At 37.2% G+C, this 18506-nt stretch overlaps 2 protein-coding genes across 6 annotated transcripts in view; one reads left to right on the forward strand and one right to left on the reverse strand.

Moving 5' to 3' along the window:
• GREB1L (GREB1 like retinoic acid receptor coactivator) overlaps positions 1 to 18506 on the reverse strand; it is a 250799-nt gene that overhangs the window by 16690 nt on the left and 215603 nt on the right. The gene's annotated exons all lie outside the window — the stretch shown is intronic.
• ESCO1 (establishment of sister chromatid cohesion N-acetyltransferase 1) overlaps positions 1 to 18506 on the forward strand; it is a 32375-nt gene that overhangs the window by 2396 nt on the left and 11473 nt on the right. For 3 of the 5 annotated variants that reach the window (XR_014795359.1, XM_084888107.1, XM_084888109.1), the window contains exons 2-7: positions 1677 to 1769; positions 6369 to 6465; positions 6701 to 8790; positions 10796 to 10910; positions 11941 to 12001; positions 13433 to 13547. Coding sequence is in view for 4 of the 5 variants with exons in the window: in XM_084888107.1 (XP_084744233.1) it covers positions 7279 to 8790; positions 10796 to 10910; positions 11941 to 12001; positions 13433 to 13547 (1803 nt within the window). In the remaining variant the exon portion in view is untranslated. The remainder of the gene's footprint in view (positions 1 to 1676; positions 1770 to 6368; positions 6466 to 6700; positions 8791 to 10795; positions 10911 to 11940; positions 12002 to 13432; positions 13548 to 18506) is intronic. The other 2 variants (XM_084888108.1, XM_084888110.1) reach the window with 1 other exon arrangement.

Below are 18506 nucleotides of genomic sequence, written 5' to 3' on the forward strand. Positions count from 1 at the left end.
TATATATTTTTATTGATTTCAGAGAGGAAGTGAGAGAGATAGAATCATAAATGAGAGATAATCATTGATCAGCTCCCTTCTGTATGCCCCACTCTGGGGATGGAGCCTGCAACCCTAGGCATGTGCCGTGACTGGGAATCAAACCCCAACCTCCTGATTCATAGATCCATGCCACACCAGCTGGGCATGATTAAAATTTGAGTACATTTTATTATAAAGCACTGTGGGAAATTGGGTATACTCTTAAATTGTTTTTAAAATGTATTCTTTAAATATTTTTTTCTTGTAAAATGAAAATGTGGGTTTTCTGAAATGATCATTTTATGTAAAGTTTGAATACTGTGGATTTTTTTGGGCCTCAATATGATTTCATTAGGATTATAATAATAAATTAGCTTTGGGTTGTCAGATTAACAGGTTAGAGAATACATTTTTGTTTTTGATTGTAAGGTTTTATTTAATACAAAGGAGGTTTTTAAGTAGTGTAGTACTGGATTAGTGATGATTTAGCATGTATGGCAAATTAAAGTGAAATTGTCCTTAGCATACCTGAACAGGTGATTGACAATTACTGTAGATTTGTGTATTAATTTACCTTTTTTCCAAGGTAGGTGCCAACTGCCAAGTGTTTCTAAATAAGATTTAGAAATTGAGAGGAAAAGAAGTACGGTTATGTAATTCACCAATTTAAAAACTAGGATTTTTAGTGCTAAAGTAATAAAGAAAATTAAGGTAATAATTATTTTTGCTTATACTTCTGTAGAGCAGCTGTGGGTTAAGTGCCTTAGTTTATTTAAGCTTAGCTGGGCATCTGTTGGTGTGGGTGGGCTTTGCTTCTCATTGTAGGTTGGGCTTGTCACTGTATTTGGGATTTGCCTCAGTTCTATTTTGTGTTTATTCTGGAGTCTAGGTTGAAAAGGCAGTGTCTACCTGGTGAAACTCTAGTCATAGTGATGGCAGAGGTAGAAGAAGGCAAGCTCAGTTGTACAAAGATATTTCAAACCTTTGCATCATTTCTGCTAACATTCCGTTGGCCAAAGCAGATCAGATGACCAAGGCATGGAGACAGGGAAATATACTTTGCCCACCATGGGGCCAAAGTGAGGCATGTGGCCAAGCTTAGCATCAGTTGGAAAGGGAAATAAATTCCTTTCATGGAGGTGATTATTTTTGAAGAAGAAAACCCACGTCTATTAAACAATGTAAAATGAGATGATGCCCATATTGCAGCTGTACAATGCTTTGCATGTAATCATGAAAATTGTCATTAGGCCTGCCCTAGCCAGTTTGGCTTGGTGTATAGAGCGTCGGCCTGCGGAGTCAAGGGTCTCAGGTTTGGACTTAAAGGTCTCAGGTTCAGTTCCGGTCAAGGGTATGTACCTTGGTTGCGGGCACATCCCCACTAGGGGGTGTGCAGGAGGCAGCTGATCGATGTTTCTCATCGATGTTTCTGACTATCTCTCTCACTTCCTCTCTGTAAAAAAAAATCAATAAAATATATAAAAGAAAAAAAGAAAACTGTCATTAGGCCATTGTTTACTTAGTATTGCTTAGTCTAAGTTGTTCTAATATATCAGTTAATAGAAAATACTGTTTTTGTATGCTCATGTTTTTTTAATAGATTGTTTATATTAGCTATAGGTTGTGTTTTTTTTTTTTTTTTTTTTTTTTTTAAGATTAATTCCTAAACGGGAAGTTATTAGAAGCAGCATTCATTAGAAGCATCATCAGTCAAAGAAAAAAGTGACATGTGATTTCATTTCAGTAAGGTAAGTGATTTATACTTTTATAACTTGGTGCTTTCCAAGATGATTATTAGTGTATCAAATAATAATACACTAATACTTTGTATTTTCAGAGAGAAATTTTATTATATTTTAATTTTTTGACAAGGTTATATGTCTACATAACAAAATATTAAATGGATATATAGTGAAAAGTAAGCTTTTTTTCTCACTTCTGACATGTGGTCCCATAGTTTATTTGTTTGTTTGTTTGTTTATTTAGATGTTTTTACATTCTCTGGGCCTCACAAGTGTTTGGAGTTGATTCTCGGGGAGAAGAGCTCTCCCCATCATTGGTACCGTTTATTTTCTGTCTCTTTTAAAAAAAATATATTTTATTGATTTTTTACAGAGAGGAAAAGAGAGGGATAGAGAGTTAGAAACATCGAAGAGAGAGAATCATCGATCAGCTGCCTCTTGCACTACACCTACTGGGGATGTGCCCGCAACCAAGGTACATACGTGCCCTTGACCGGAATTGAACCTGGGACCTTCCAGTCCGCAGGCCGACGCTCTATCCACTAAGCCAAACCGGTCTCGGCTGTTTTCTGTCTCTTGATCCATTTGATACACACTCCTACACCACCACCTACATTCTTCTTTTTTTTTTTTTTTAATACATTTTATTGATTTTTTACAGAGAGAAAGGGAGAGGGATAGAGAACTAGAAACATTGATGAGAGAGAATCATCGATCAGCTGCCTCCTGCATACCCCCTACCAGGGAGGTGCCCGCAACCAATGTATATGCTCTTGATTGGAACCGAACCTGGGACCTTTTAGTCCACAGACCGACGCTCTATCTACTGAGCCAAACTGGTTTCGCCCATAGTTCTTTTATATTTATACTAGTGGCCCGGTGCACAAAATTCATGCACCGGGCAGAGGGGGCGTGTTTCCCTCAGCCCAGCCTGCACGCTCTCCAATCAGACCTCTCTCTTGCAATCTGGGACTGCTGGCTCCTAACTGCTCATTTGCTTGCCTGCCTGATTGGCCCTAACCTCTCTGCCTCACTACCTGCCAGATCACCCCTAACTGCCCTCCCCTACAGCCAGCCTGATCTCATCTCTGTCTGCCTCTGCCTGCCTGATCACCCCTAACTGCCCTCCCCTGCCAGCCTGATCACCCCTAACAGCATCTGCCTTGGCCCCCACCACCATGGCTTTGTCCGGAAGGAAGTTGAATGTCCGGAAGATGCCCGGTTGACCCAGTCTAATTAGCATATTACCCTTTTAGTAGTATAGATAGATTATATAAAATAGGATTGTTTAAATGGGGGGAAATGCCTTTTTCATCAGGAGGAAAGCTCTTGATAGACATACATAATCCCTATGTCTGGACTGATAGCTAGCCATATATGCTGCCAAACTGGTCATTAAAAATTGAACTGCTTTCTTACACTTTACACCAAACAACTGTTACCCTTAAAACCCCTCCTCAGCCCTCACCTTAGGTTCTGCCTTCACAGTTCACTCAGATTAGGTTCTGATTGGCCAGTCTGTGTCAAGAACTCCTGTTTCCTAGGCAGCCATTGGCTTGTCACACTTCACCCAGATTTGGTTCTGATTGGTTGGTTTCTATGCCAGTCAGCATCTCTGGGCCTATCAACGAGCCTGATCAGAGAGATGGGGCTGATCAGCAGCCCCAGCAGAGGCCAGCGAGAGAAAGAGAAGGGGGGGGTGGCAAGGGCTGATCAACAACTGTCACGTTGGCTATGGATCAGACCCTGCTTTGCTCTCTCCAGGCTTTTGTTTGGGCCTGATTTACAGCCCTCTGTCTCCTGTACTTTCCAGGAGGTGCAGGTGAAGGTCAGCCACCACCTGTTCCCTGAGAGGGACACCTGGTATAAGCTACAAAGCAATCTACAGATGACTGCTACTTGTGCTGGGCTTAGAGGTGCTCAGGAGAGGCAAAGCTGTGAACCAAGGCCAGCTACTGCTAGTGCCAGGCCTGATACCATTTAGCAAGAGGTGCAGGACAAGCCGAGGCCAGATGCTACTTGCCTGAGAGATTTTAGAAGTCTGAAGATGAGCCAAGACAGGCTGTTTGTATTGAAAAGCTAATCAATGAAAATGGCTTGGGTTGGACTTGCAAATTGGATGGGGCATTTTCTCAGGGAATCATAGGTCAGGTCTAACAGCCTTAGCCAGGTTGATGGAGACTCCCCTACCAGCTCTGTCGGGGGAGGTCCAGAAAAGGAATTAAGGCCTCTGCCAGCATTTCTGTTTGGAAGAAAGCAGCCCCTCCGGTCCTCATTCTGATGTCAGATAATTCAGTTCCTCCCCATTGCCCCAGTGTAGGAGCTCAGAGCAAATGCATCTGAGTCTGTGCATGGGCCACTTAAGAGGAATCTTGAATCTCTAGCCATCCTCTGGCTCATTTGGCCAAAAACCCTGATGGTTTTTATAGCCAGAAGTTATGGGGATTTCTCTTCCTGGCCTGGAACTCTGGGTGGGGGACCTGGTGTGGGTAGAGACTCCCTCATTCCTCAGGGGGTACCTCCACAGCCTAGACATTCCTTGTAATATTGGCCACACTTTTAAGTGTAGGGCCAGTCTGTTCAGTGTCTCTACCCCTCCTACCAGTCTCAGTGTGGCTTTCCTTTTTTTTTTTTTTTTTTTTTTGTGGGGTGTGGAGGTGATGTTAAACTGTACTCTTTTTGGCTAGGGTACTTTAAAAAAAAAGATTTAAAAATATATTTTATTGATTTTTTTTTAGAGAGGAAGGGAGAGGGATAGATAGTTTGAAACATCGATCAGCTGCCTCTTGCACACCCCCTACTGGGGATGTGCTCACAACCAAGGTACATGTACAGGTTTGACCAGAATCGAACCTGGCACCTTTCAGTATGAAGGCCGACGCTCTAGCCACTGACCCAAACCAGTTAGGGCTTGGCTAGAGTACTTTAAAACATATTTTTATTGATTTGAGAGAAAGAGAGAGAGAGAAACATCGATTTGTTGTTCAATTTATTTATGTACTCAGTTGATTTTTGTATGTATCCTGACTGGGTATCAAACTGGTAACCTTGGTGTATTGGGACAACAGGTCTAACCAACTGAGCTGTCTGGCCAGAGTTAACGTGACTTTTTCCTTATATCCTCAGTTGTAGGCCTTCTGTTCAGCTAGGGTTCAGGCAGCTCTGATTGATGGTTGTTCTGTTGTAACCTTGATGCAGTTGTGGGAGGATTTGAGTACTGTTTACCTATGCCATCATTTTGACTGGGGTGTGTGTGTATGTATGTGTATATGTCTATGCTTACTGATTGTGGGCCTTATTGGTATTTTTTTAGGTCTTTTCTCTAGACTTGTCAAATTCATTAGAAAATAATCTTTCCGTTTTCTTTGTAGAAGGCATAGGTCTGGCTGCTGTTTAGGAGTCTGGTTAGGCAAAGAGGGCGAAGGCAGTGGTTTTACCAATCAGTATATGAACTCCTTATTTTCTTTGTTGCCACTTTGTTACTTTTTGCTTCATCTGTGACTGTTGAGCCCCCAGATGAAAAGCCTTTTGTTTTACTCCAGCCAGACATATATACCTCCTGTCTTCAGGGAGTGATGCAGGGCAGTCTTCTGGGTGCCTGTAACTGGAAAGGCAGTCTTGCAGTCTTTTGATTTTTTTTTGAGTCCCATTTTTATCCCCATCTCCTATGGAGCCTGGTATTGCTAGGTCCTGAATCCTAAGGGATTCTGTGGTTTATGTAGTTCTGCTGCTTATCATTTTCTCTTTTCCTTCAGATTTATGAGTTGTCTTGTTTTATTTTAGTGTATTTTTAGTAGGTTTTACATGAGAGTAGAGGTTAATGTGTGTTTAAATTTGCCTTTTTCTTAAAATATGGGGAAACCTCAGAAGTAACCTATTTTATTTTTGTGAATTGATTTTAGAGAGAGAGGAAGGGAGGGAATGAGAGAGAAACATTACTGTGAGAGAGAAACATTGATTGCCTCCTTTACATTTCCCCACTGAGAATTGAATCCACAACCTGGGTATGTGCCCTGACCAGGAATTGAACCCGAGACCCTTTATGCCTGGGATGAAGCTCCAACCAACTCAGCTACACAGGCCTGGACTAAATTTGCCTTCTTAACTGTCATTGTTTTTCTATGTATAGAGTTACTTATGTAGCACTGCTTTTCCTCACAATAGGGTTTTATTTTATCAGTTTAAAAATTAAAAAAAAAAAAATATATATATATATGTATGTATATATATATATATATATATATATATATATATATATATATATATATTGTTCAGAAAGGAAGGGAGAGAGAGAGAAAGAAACATCAATGATGAGAGAGAACCACTGAGCCATGCTGGCTGTGCCTACATTACCAGTTTAACACATATGCACATTTAATGATTTCTTTTTTGTATTGACTTTTTTTCCTGCAATATAGAATTGATGCATGCTATTCTGTTAGATGCATGTAACATTGTTCTCTTGATGCTAGAAATACTGAAATTATGCTGTGTGTAAAGTAAGCTCTGAAGACTAATGTTAGGACAGGGTAAAATTACGGATTGTGATATTTGATGGGAGAGGAATGAATGATTACATTTTTTCTCTGTATCTTTTTCTTGTAGGTGGTATGTAATGTGTTGATATATAAGGAATGATTTTGTCAAATTTTCATGAGTTATGGTGGCTGAAAGATCAGTTTTGTCTTGTGGGAACAGAAGTGTAAGTAACCCCAAGTAAATTAATTTTCAACATTTATGCATAATATATAAGGCACATTATTGATTATTCATAAGAATGTACTTGGGATACTTTACTCTTTTAGCCTTAATTATACAGACTAAATAATTCAAAAGGAGAAGTTAGATTTTATGTAAATAAAGATTATTTCTGTACAGTATTAGTGTTGCCATATTTCTTGCATTGTATAAAATTTATTATTTTTTTAATTTTTCAGAAATGGCAGCACAAAAGGAAATCTATGTTAATGAAATATTTTATTAAACGAAAGAAGTTATATAAGAACTTTAAACCAACAGACTCAGCAAATAAGGGAAGACATGTTTCAAATGAATCAAAGTCCAATATCTCTAGATTCCAGAAGAAAAAAGTTTCCAAAAACTTTGTCAAAACAGAGGGGTCAGTGATAAATAACTCCTCCAGTAATAGGGCCTATCTGAAACCCAATATTAAATAATAAAATTATCAAAACAGATTCAACCTGAATTAAGTATCTTTCACAAAAAGCTCCAAAAATATCAAATTAGAATTAAATTGTCTCCAAATTTCTATTGCCTTGCTCAAAGTGAAGCAGATATCTTTTAGCCTTCATGCAAGCTTTTATCATGTTCTAGGGATGACAGAAACCTTACTTGAAGCAAACTAGTATTTTTGTTGAAATGTGTATTGGCATCAAAGTCATTTTTTTAAGATCTGCTCCTCAGTAATAATACTGGACATTCAGCATTCGCACCTACCAGGATACAAAAATCCTCTCAGAAGTCACTCAGTAAAGGAGGACCTGATTCAGGAACAATGTCCATTCAGGAGAAATCAAAAGAAAATTCCTCCAATGTTACTAAAAAATGTGACAATAAGAATTTAGAAGCACAAATTCAAGGTTCTGAAAAGAATCTAGCAAAGAAATCAAGTCCAAAGCAAGCTATAAAATCATTGGCTAAATCTTCTAGTGAAAGTAAAATAAATCAGCCTGAATTAGGGACATTTATGAGTACAAGGTCAGCAAAAGCAGCATCCAATGATGAAAAAGCTAGTAAATCCATTAATAAAAATATGGTGACTCTGAAGGGACATTCTCAACAAGAATCTACAAAAAAGAAATCTCAGAAAAAATCATTGCCTGAAACACCTAAATCAAATGAACAGCCTAACCGGAGATCACAAAGACTACAGCAGCTTACGGAGGTTTCAACAAGGTCTCTGCGGAGTAGAGAAATCCAGGGTCAAGTTCAAGCAGTTAAACAGAGTTTGCCACCAGCAAGAAGAGAGTACTCTAGCAATACTCAGAATAAATCTAATAAAGTTAAAACAAGTCAAAAACATGTGAAAAGAAAAGTACTGGAAATAAAATTTGATTCTAAAGAGGATGAAAATCCAGTTATCAATGAAGTAGTAAATTCCCCAAAAGGAAAAAAACGCAAAGTAGAGCATCAGCCAACTTATGCTTGTAGTTCTCAGTGCATGAAAGCATCTGAAAACTGTCTTCAGAAGAATATTAGAAAAGAGGAAACGAAATCTGTGCCTGTAACTTCTGAGATAAAAAAATCATCTGTCCCTAAAAAAAGTGAGATGAAGAAGTCTGTTCATTCACAAGTGAATACAAGTGCAAAAGTCTCCAAAAGTTCACAGCCATCAGTGCCTGAACAAAGTATAGATAATGAGCAAGCAGGAAAGAATAAAAGAGGTAGCATTCTCCAGCTCTGTGAGGAAATTGCTGGTGAAATCGAGTCAGATACTGTAGAGGTAAAAAAGGAATCTTTACAAATGGACAGTGTAAAGGAGGAGAAGCCTATGGAAATAAAATTGGATAAAGCTGATACTGAAAGACAAATACTTCATCAGAAGGAAACAAATAAGGATGTTCAGTGTAATCGTTTCTTCCCTAGTAGAAAAACAAAGCCTGTGAAATGTGTATTGAATGGAATAAACAGCTCAACTAAAAAGAACTCCAACTGGACTAAAATTAAACTCTCAAAATTTAATTCTGTGCAGCAAAATAAGTTAGACTCTCAAGTTCTCCCTAAATTGGGCTTAGTACGAACTAGTTTTTCACTACCAGCATTAGAAATGCCTCATCCAGTGACTCAAAGTACATTTTTAGGGACAAAACCACATGATAAAAATATAGCTTGCCAGCAGGAAGAAATTAATTCTGAAGAAGTTAAAAGTAGTGATATTACAGTTGAAATTAATAAAGCCACAAAAAGAGCTCCTGAAAATTGTCATTTGGATAATCAGATAAAACCACCTCCAGATTCACTATTGGATAATCAGATGAAAGATTCTTTTGAATCAACACCAGATAAGGTAATATATTTTCATTATGTACAATAGAATTGTCAGAGTACTTTTTAATAAGTAGTAAGTCTTTAAATATATTTTATCTTAAGGAATCATAAAAGTCATTTTGTTTTATTAATCCAATCTTTTGGTGAGTGATAGAACTCTAGCTGTCTCACATTTTACATGAATGTTTCATAGTTTCCTCATTTTCACACTTCATTTTTATTTATTTAATTAATTAATTTATTTATATTTTTATTTTAAAATATATTTTTATTGATTTCAGAGAGGAAGTGAGAAAGAGAGATAGAAACATCAATGATGAGAGAGAATCATTGATTGGTTGCCTTCTACATGTCCCCTACTGGGGATTGAGCCCACAACTTGGAATGTGTCCTTGTCTGGAATCAAACCTGGGACCCTTCATTCCTCAGGCCAACATTCTATCCACTGAACCAAACTGGCTAGGGTGTATTTAAAAAAAAAAATTTTTTTTTTAAAGGAACTCCTATTATTTATTTATTTATTTTAAAATATATTTTATTGATTTTTCAGAGAAGAAGAGAGAGGGATAGAGAGTTAGAAACATCGATGAGAGAGAATCATCAATCAGCTGCCTCTTGCACACCCCCTACTGGGGATGTGCCCGCAACCAAGGTACATGCCCTTAACTGGAATCGAACCCGGGACCTTTCAGTCTGCAGGCCGACACTCTATCCACTGAGCCAAACCAGTCCCGGCTATTTTTTAAAATTTTTATCTGAATCATAAACCAGTTGAATTTTAGCTTTTCCTTTTTATTTGACTAGTGATATGTTCCATTTTTTCTGTTAATTGCAACCACAGAAACTATGTTTATAGTGACTAAACTATAGAATTTAAAGTTGGGGCTAAATTCTGACCAAACTGTTAAAAATTAATTTCAGCTGACACAAATAAGCCTGTTTTTTCCATTTAATAAAATTTAAAAATTAAAAATTTTTTGTCAGTAGGGTTTCCTTTGGTTTAGCCATTTTGAACAATTGGTAAATAATATGTGAAAGATGTAAATATTTCAATCTTTAGTCTTAAGAAATTATAGTAGCTAAGAATTTTTATTTTAATCCTCACTTAAGGACATGCTTTTAAAAAATTGATTTTAGAGAGAGGAAAGGAGAAGGAAAGAGAAACCAGCAGGGATCCCAGGCTAAGGAACCCCACCTGCCAGAGGGGCCCCCACTCAGCAGATGCTGGGGAAGAACTGCGGGAGGTTGGCTCTAGGGCAGGGGTCTTCAAACTACGGCCCACGGGCCACATACGGCCCGCAGAGGAGTCTGATCCGGCCCGCCAGGTTTTTTGGGCAGTGAGCGCAGCCGTGGTGTTACAGTAGGAATTAGTAGTTCATATAGTCCGGCCCTCCAGCTCTCTGAGGGACCGTGATCTGGCCCCCACTTTAAAAAGTTTGAGGACCCCTGCTCTAGGGCATGTCTGGCCTATGTTACCCAGCCCTGCTCTGCTGGCCACCTTCTAATTAATTTCTTTTCAATGTGCATGAATCTGTGCACCAGATCACCAGTATAAATATACTCTCATTTTGACATTCAATCAGTTTTAAAAATTGTGATATTTTACCTTTTTTGTACTAACTGTTAAAAATCCAGTATGTGATTTACATTTATAACATCTCAAGTCAGTCTACTAACTGCATTTTAAGTGCTTAATAGTCAAATGTGGCAGTGGCTACTGTATTGGGAAAAGTTTAGGTAGATAAAACTTAGAAAAAATATCAAGCCAAGCAAATATATAATATACTGTGGGAGAAGAAAGTGTTTCATTGTAGCATGAAGGGGAATAATGGGAGCTGATGCTGGCAGGATAGCTTGTGGGGAGGTCATGAAGAGACTTTTAAGGCACGTCTAGATGAATTACTACAACTAAAAATAATTATCTTAAATTTACTTAATATGCTAAGATTCACTAGAAGTATTTTAGGATATGACTCAAAGATTGATATAAAAGCACATATTAACATTTTAAATTATGTGTTCAGAATTTCAGCCTGCATTTGGAATCTAAACGGGAAAACAATCTAGTAGAAAATAACACTACTGCTTCAACTCTGCTCAGTCAAGCAAAAATTGATACAGGGGAGAGTAAATTTTCAGGTAACACTTTGAAAATATTACTTGAATTTCACAATGTTCAGAGATATTTTTTTAATGTCAGTATAACAGGAAAACCTATGAACTACCAGGTAGGGCTGTTAAACCCTTCTTAACCATTACTTATGTTTTTCAAAAGTGTGATTATCACCATAATTGTTTCTGTTAATTGACCTGTTTCAAGAGCTTAGGTGTGATTCTTTGACTCCCTACCAAAAATTCTTTTATTTTAAATCTTCTGTTGTTTGTGACTTACTCTCTAGAGAAATGGTACCTAATGAATTGGCTGCTTCCTGCATGCCCCCTATTGGGGATCAAGCAACCTAGGCTTGTGCCCTAGCAGGGAATTGAACCGAATTAAACAGACCTCCTGGTTCATAGGTCGACACTTAACCAGCCAGCCACACCGGACAGGCCAGAGACTACAATTTCTTTCTTTTTTTTTTAAATAACTGCAAGCTTTTAAAAAAATTTTGTTTTTCAAATATTTTTATTAATTTCAGAGAGAAGAGAGAGGGAAAGAGAGATAGAAACATCAATGATGAGAGAGAATCATCAGTGGGCTGCCTCGTGCACGCCCCCTACTGGGAATCAAGCCCGAAACCCAGGCATGTGCCCTTGACTGGAATTGAACCTGGGACCTTCAGTCCACAGGTTGATGCTCTATCTACTGGCCAAACTGGCCAGGGCTGCAATTTCTTTAAACAAAAATGTTTTCACTTATTTCCATTAAGAGGTTATATAATTATGCAGACATTAAGCAAATTTCTTTATTGTTCAGTTCCAGTAATTGGTAAAACTAGAGGAATACTGTTAATTTACCATTACATCTTTTTGCAGCTCTGCACAGCCTTTTTGCCTTTTCTCTGAAGAATAATTTCTAGAAAGGGGGCTCTAATTTTATCAAGTGGTCTTTAATAAAAATAAAGCATGCAATATATTGAGCTTTTTTCCTTTGAAATGATTTTTTTTAACTATTAGATGGATAGCAAGAATAAAGCTTAATATATAACTCATCTTGATTAAATTGCAGGTTCAACTCCCAAGCAGCACAATATTCTCAATAATCAAACATCTAAGACCAGTGATAACAGGTATGATATTAGTTCAATATAAGTGTAAATGTGACAAAAGCTAAAAGTAAACTGAAGCATATTAAAAAGTTTATTTGAGCAAAATTAATTAGAATTGAGCAGCATTTAATCCAGCAGATAGAAAGGAGCTTTGAGGATCTGTACAGAATGACTTTTATAGTCATAGGGTGTGGGAACAAGGAAGTTATACTGGCAAAAAAAAGTAGTGTTGGTTATTGCAGAGTTAACTTTCCATAGAGGAAGGCTGGGGTATATTAGGCAGATTATCTTAACTAGTGCTGATCAAGTGATTACTGATTGATTGGTTTAAAATTCTATTTCTGGAAGAGCCAAAACTGTATTTAAGCTTCTATTTGATAACTTGAGGCTTAGGGTAAGTGACTCCATTTGGGTCTGTTCTGTTTTTTACATAATTTGATTTTAACCTGTAAATTTTGAGTTTGGGAGATTTTTTTCTCTAACAAGTTATGCTTATAAACACTCAGTTTTTCACATAGAAAGACAGTGATATTCACACTTTTTTTTTTCATTATATATTTTTTTTCTATGCTTATATATGCTGTTTTATAGCTTTTTGTTTTTTTAGTTAATGTATTTGGGGCTGTATAATGTAACTTTTTCCATCTTATTGCATTCTTTTAAAATCTGCCTTATATTTTGTTCCTTATTTAACACTTCACTTTATAGACATTTTGGTTGTTTCTAGTTCATTTATTTTAATATATATATACATATATATATATATACATATATATATATATATATATATATATATATATATATACATATATATATATATACATATATATATATATATAAAAGTCCTATGAGAAGCATATATATCTTTGTCCACTATGTGATTTATATCTAGGATAAATTTCATAGCCAGAGGACTTAACTTGCATTGCCAAATTTCCCTCCAGAGTGGAGCAAGTGTTTGAAAAAGATCTTTTCCTCAAACCCCTCAAAATGCTGGATATTATCAACATGTAAAAGTTTTAAAGATCAGGAGCTTTTTGTTTTGTCTTTAATATCATAATTAAATTAAACCTGACTTATTTTACTTTAGAGCAACAGTCGCCAGTTGGTGGTCTGCGGACCACTGGTGTTTGTGAGGTTCGAAAGGTTGGCGACCTCTGCTTTAGAGATTACTGAAAACAGTGTTTAGGACAAACTGTAGTGACTCAGATTGCTAAAACTATAAAACTTACTGAAACTATAGTAAGTGCTGCAGTTTTTGTTTATTTGTTGAAACTTAGTAGTGTTCTTGGTTTTCCATTCTTGATTTTTAAAAGATTAGTTTTAAAATAGAGTTGAAATTTGTCAGTGTTGCTGGAAAATAAGTTATTTTTTTCCTTTCAATAATTTGAAGTGACACAGATCTATTATATAACATTTACTAGGTTTTTTGTTTGTTTGTTTGTTTTAAAGGGAAACAACACCAAATCATTCTTGGCCCAAATGTAATTCCCATTTGGAGATAACAATTCCAAAGGATTTGAAATTAAAAGAAGCAGAGAAAACTGATGAAAAACAGTTGATCATAGTAAGTATATAACTTGACTTTTTTGGTATAGTATTGTCATAAATATTTTATTCATGCACATTGTTAAAGAATAAATTCATTCTCTTTTTCAAAGAGCCTTTTTTTTTTTGTCACCATAAGTCTTCATTATGGAAATATTCCTAATATCATTACAAATTTCTCTCTCCCCATCCTCAGATAGTGAGTCCATCATAATAAAGAATAAAATTTAAATTTGCCTTGGCCTAGCAGCTCAGTTGGTTGGAGCATTGTCAGATACACCAAAGGATTGTGGTTTCAATTCTCAAAGCACATACCGAGGTTGTGGGTTCAATCCTGGTCAGGGTATATATGCGAGGCAACTGATTAATGTTTCTCTCTCACATCAGTGTTTCTCTGTGCTACTGTCTTTCCCTCCCCATCCTCTCTCTAAACATATCCTCCATTGAGAATGAAAAACAAATTCAAATTTATATATTTCTTTTTTTAAAATATATATTTTATTGACTTTAATACAAAGAAGAAGGGAGAGGGATAGACAGAAACATTTGATGAGAGAGAAACATCGACCAGCTGCCTCCTGCACACCCCCTACTAAGGGATGAGCCTGCAACCAATATACATGTCCTTGACCGAAATCGAACCTGGGACCGTTCAGTCTGCAGACCGACGCTCTATCTATCCACTGGGCCAAACCGGTTTTGGCTCATTTTTCTTTTTAATAAAGTATGTGCCTTTTTTTTTTTTTTTTTTTTTTTTTAATTTTTAATTTTATTGATTTCAGAGAGGAAGGGAAAGGGAGAGAGAAATAGAACCATCAAACAGAGAATCACTGAACGGTTGCCTCCTGCATGCCCCTGGGGATTGAGGCTGCAACCCGGGCATGTACCCTGACTTGGTATTGAGCCATAATCTCCTGCCTGGTTCATAAGTTAACGCTCAACCACTGAGTCACACCAGCGGGCTATATTTCTAGCTTTATTTATAACATACTGATACTTCATTACTTTCTGAAATATATCACTTGATCTATTTTTTAGTAGTCAAAATATTAAAATAACATGGAGCTTAATACATAAAATGATTTTTAAAAAAATACATATTTTATTGATTTTTCACAGAGAGGAGGGGAGAGGGATAGATAGCTAGAAACATCGATGAGAGAGAATCATTGACCAGCTGCCTCCTGCACACCCCCTACTGGGGATCTGCCCGCAACCAATGTACATGCCCCTGACTGGAATCGAACCTGGGACCTTTCAGTCTGCAGACTCATGCTCTCTATCCACTAAGCCAAACTAGTTTCGGCCATAAAATGACTTTTAAAATACCTATATTTTAGTACATTATACATTATAATTTTACAGGAAGATAAACCAGTAGTTTATTTGAGATAGAACATGGGTATTTTATTTTTTAAAAAAATTTATTTCTTTTAAGTATATTTTTATTGATTTCAGAGAGGAAGGGAAAGGGAGAGAGAGATAAAAACATCAATATTGAGAGAGAATAATTGATCGGCTGCCTCCTGCATGCCCCCTACTGGGGATCGAGCCTGCAACCCCGGCATGTGTCCTTGACTGGAATCGAACCTGGGACCTTTCAGTCCGAGGCCAGTGCTCTATCCACTGAGCCAAATCAGCTAAGGAAGAACATGGGTACTTTACAATTGGGTTACAAGTTGGAAAAGAGGGAGATATTTTGATTGACTAAATATCTATTTTGAACAAGTGAGTGCTATATAAACAAAATGAAGGGACCCACAATAAAAATAACATTTAATGTACTTTCAGTCAACATAATCAGTAGGATTTTGGGGGGATTGGATGATTGATTCTAAGTTTAATATAGGAGAATAACTTTGCAAGAATTGTCTAGAAATTTTTGAGGAGGATTAGTGAGGTAAAGAGTTGTTTTATATCTATATATATAAAAGGCTAATATGCTAAGTGTTCTTCCCACTGTCCAACTTGTCACTATGATGTGCACTGACCACCATGGGGCAGACGCTCAATGTAGGAGCTGCCCTGAGGCACACTTAGAAATGGCCATGTGGACCTGGCCAACAAAGCAACACTCAGCTTCCCCTAAGTGGGACACAGGCACCACCCAGAGCTACAGCCCACCATGCGTCTATTGGCAATCTGTATTTCCTCTTTTGGAGAAGTGTCTATTCAGGTCCTTTGCCCATTTTTTATTTTTATTTTATTTTTGTGTTAATTAGTTGGTTCTTTTTTTTAATCTTTATTGTTCAGGTTATTATAATTGTTCCTATAGAATGTATTCTATAGAGTAATTTCCCTTTTCATTTTGTTGATGGTTTCTTTTGCTCTGCAGCAGCTTTTTAGTTCGATGTAGTTCTGTTTGTTAATTTTTTCCTTTGTTTCCTTTGCCTTAGGCAATGTTTTAGTGGAAATAACTGCTATATGCTTTTACATTCTTTCATGTGGCTACTAGAAAATTTAAAATTACATTTGTGGATTACATTTCAGTTGGGTAGGGCTGGTCAGGAGATGATGATGGTACTAATTATGATAGCAGTTAAGACTTTCTGAATGCATTTTTCCATGTAATCCACTCATATTAATTAAGTTAAGCTATATTAAAAAATCATGAGATCAGTACTACTATTATTTTCCAATTACCAATGAGGAAATTGGGGAAGGAATGCTTACTCATTCCTATGAAAACTGCCTGCTTGAAGAGATATTTGTATACTGATGTTCATTCATTATTCACATTAGCCAAAAGATGGAAGCAATCAAAGCGTCTGTCAGTGGATGAATGGGTAAACAAAATGTGGTATATATTTACAATGGAATATTATTCAGCCTAAAGAAGGAAGGAAATTCCGACACATGGTACATTATGGTTGAACCTTAAGGATATTAAGCTAAGTGAAATAAGCCAGTCACAGAAAGACAAATACTGTATGATTCCACTTCTATGAAGTATCTAGAACAGTCAAATTCATAGAGACAGTCCCAGATTACATTAATTTCCTGGCGAGGGCAGTAGACAGAGTGTTTGTGCTGAATTGCACAGGTCAAAGGCAATTTGCTGCAGACACTCATTTTCATCATTGTTCTGAGGGAAGTCTTCGAGAATCAGGTGGTTTCCAAGAACTGGGTAGGAAGAGAGATTAGGGAGCTGCTGTTTAATGAGTGTAGGGGAGGTTGGTTGCACAACATTGTAAATGCACTTAACATTACTGAACTGTACACTTTGAAATGGTTAACATGGTAGATATGTTGTATATGAATATCTTTTTATTTATTTATTTTACATTTTTAAATTAAATTATTATTTGTGTACATATTTTAACATTGCCCTCCCCCCCCCCCCCGTTCCCATTCATACCCTCCCTCCCCAGATGAATATCTTTTTAAAAAATACATATTTTAAAATTGATTTCAGAGAGGGGGAGAGAGAGAGAGAGAGAGACTGAAACATCAAAGATGAGAGAGAATCATTGATTGATTGTCTCCTGAGTGCCCCCAACTGGAGATTGAGCCCACAACCTGGGCATGTGCCCTTGTCCAGATTCGAACCCAGGATTTCAGTCCACAGGCTGACACTCTATCCAAAGAGCCAAACCAGCTAAGGAAGTATAGGTATATCTTAACCACAGTTACAAATTGTTTCTTCTGCCTGAAATAGATTTACAGGTAACTAATTTTGTCAATGGTTTGAATCCTTTAGAATTAACTTCCCTTTAGTTTTATACACAATCTTTTATTTATCATTTGATTTCTCTTTGCTATTTGACCCTGGTTTTGACATGCTATAGATACTTATATCTTAGATTTTCCCCCCCAGTAATTAGTTGAAATCGCATAGTTTTAGAATAGAAAGGGTAAAAGGATTGTTTTTCATTTTATTCTTTTTAAAAATATATATATATTATTGATATTTTACAGAGAGCAAGGGAGAGGAATAGAGAGTTAGAAACATCGATCAGCTGCCTCCTGCATATTTCCCATTGGAGATGTGCCCAAAACCAAGGTACATGCCCTTGACTGGAATCGAACCTGGGACCCTTAAGTCCACAGGCTGACGCTCTATCCACTGAGCCAAACCAGTTAGGGCATTTCATTTTATTCTTAAAGTTAGATCTTATTGCTGAAATTTTCTTGAATAGAAAACATTTGGTAAATTATTACTCTTCTATAGTACAAGCATGATTTACTGGACATAGTTGATAGATAATAGAAAAAATTAATTTTACCTTTTCTCAAGAGTTTCAGGTGACATCAAAATACTCTTTAATATCTACAATCCAGAATAAAACCATTAAAGAGACAGACAAGTTATTAAAAAGAGTATAAAACACTTATTTTCTTTAAACTTTAGCAGTATAAATATTCCAGATAAAAGTATATATTCTCATTTGTAGAGATTTGCTATTTGGGGCTTTAGGAATAAGATTTTAGTGTTAAAGATATTTCTCAGTTCCTTTCATTTGTTATTAAATGCTGTGGAGTGAGTGATGAAATTACTAAATAAAACAGTTCTCAAAAAAAAATTGCACACATTTCAAAGATTACATCGTTATTTTTGTAATCATCATTGTGTATTATCCTATATAAAAAGAACTAATATGCAAATGGTCATCACACCCTCACACCGTCAGGCAGTAATGGCTCAGAAACTCAACAATGGGGAGCAGCCAGGCACAAATGAGCTTGCATGAGAGGGATGGGGACCAGTCAGGCTGTGGCCCAGGAGAGGGACAAGTCGCCTCCCTCATGATCCCGGGTGCCAGCGCCTGTGGCTGCAGCTTGGAAGAGGGATAAGTTGCCCGCCCCGTGGTCCCAGGTGCCAGTGCCTGTGGCTGCAGCCCGGGCAAAGCCACCTGCCCATTGCGGCTGCAGCCAGCCTGGGCAAAGCTGGCCTGGGTCCTGGGTGCCTGCAGCTGGCCAGAGGGAGGGAATCCTGGGTCTTGCATGCAGGGTGAGGCAAAGGTGGTTAGGGGCGATC

Source organism: Pipistrellus hanaki (genome assembly GCF_964339955.1).
Source record: "Pipistrellus hanaki genome assembly, chromosome: 6".
NCBI lineage: Eukaryota > Metazoa > Chordata > Mammalia > Chiroptera > Vespertilionidae > Pipistrellus > Pipistrellus hanaki.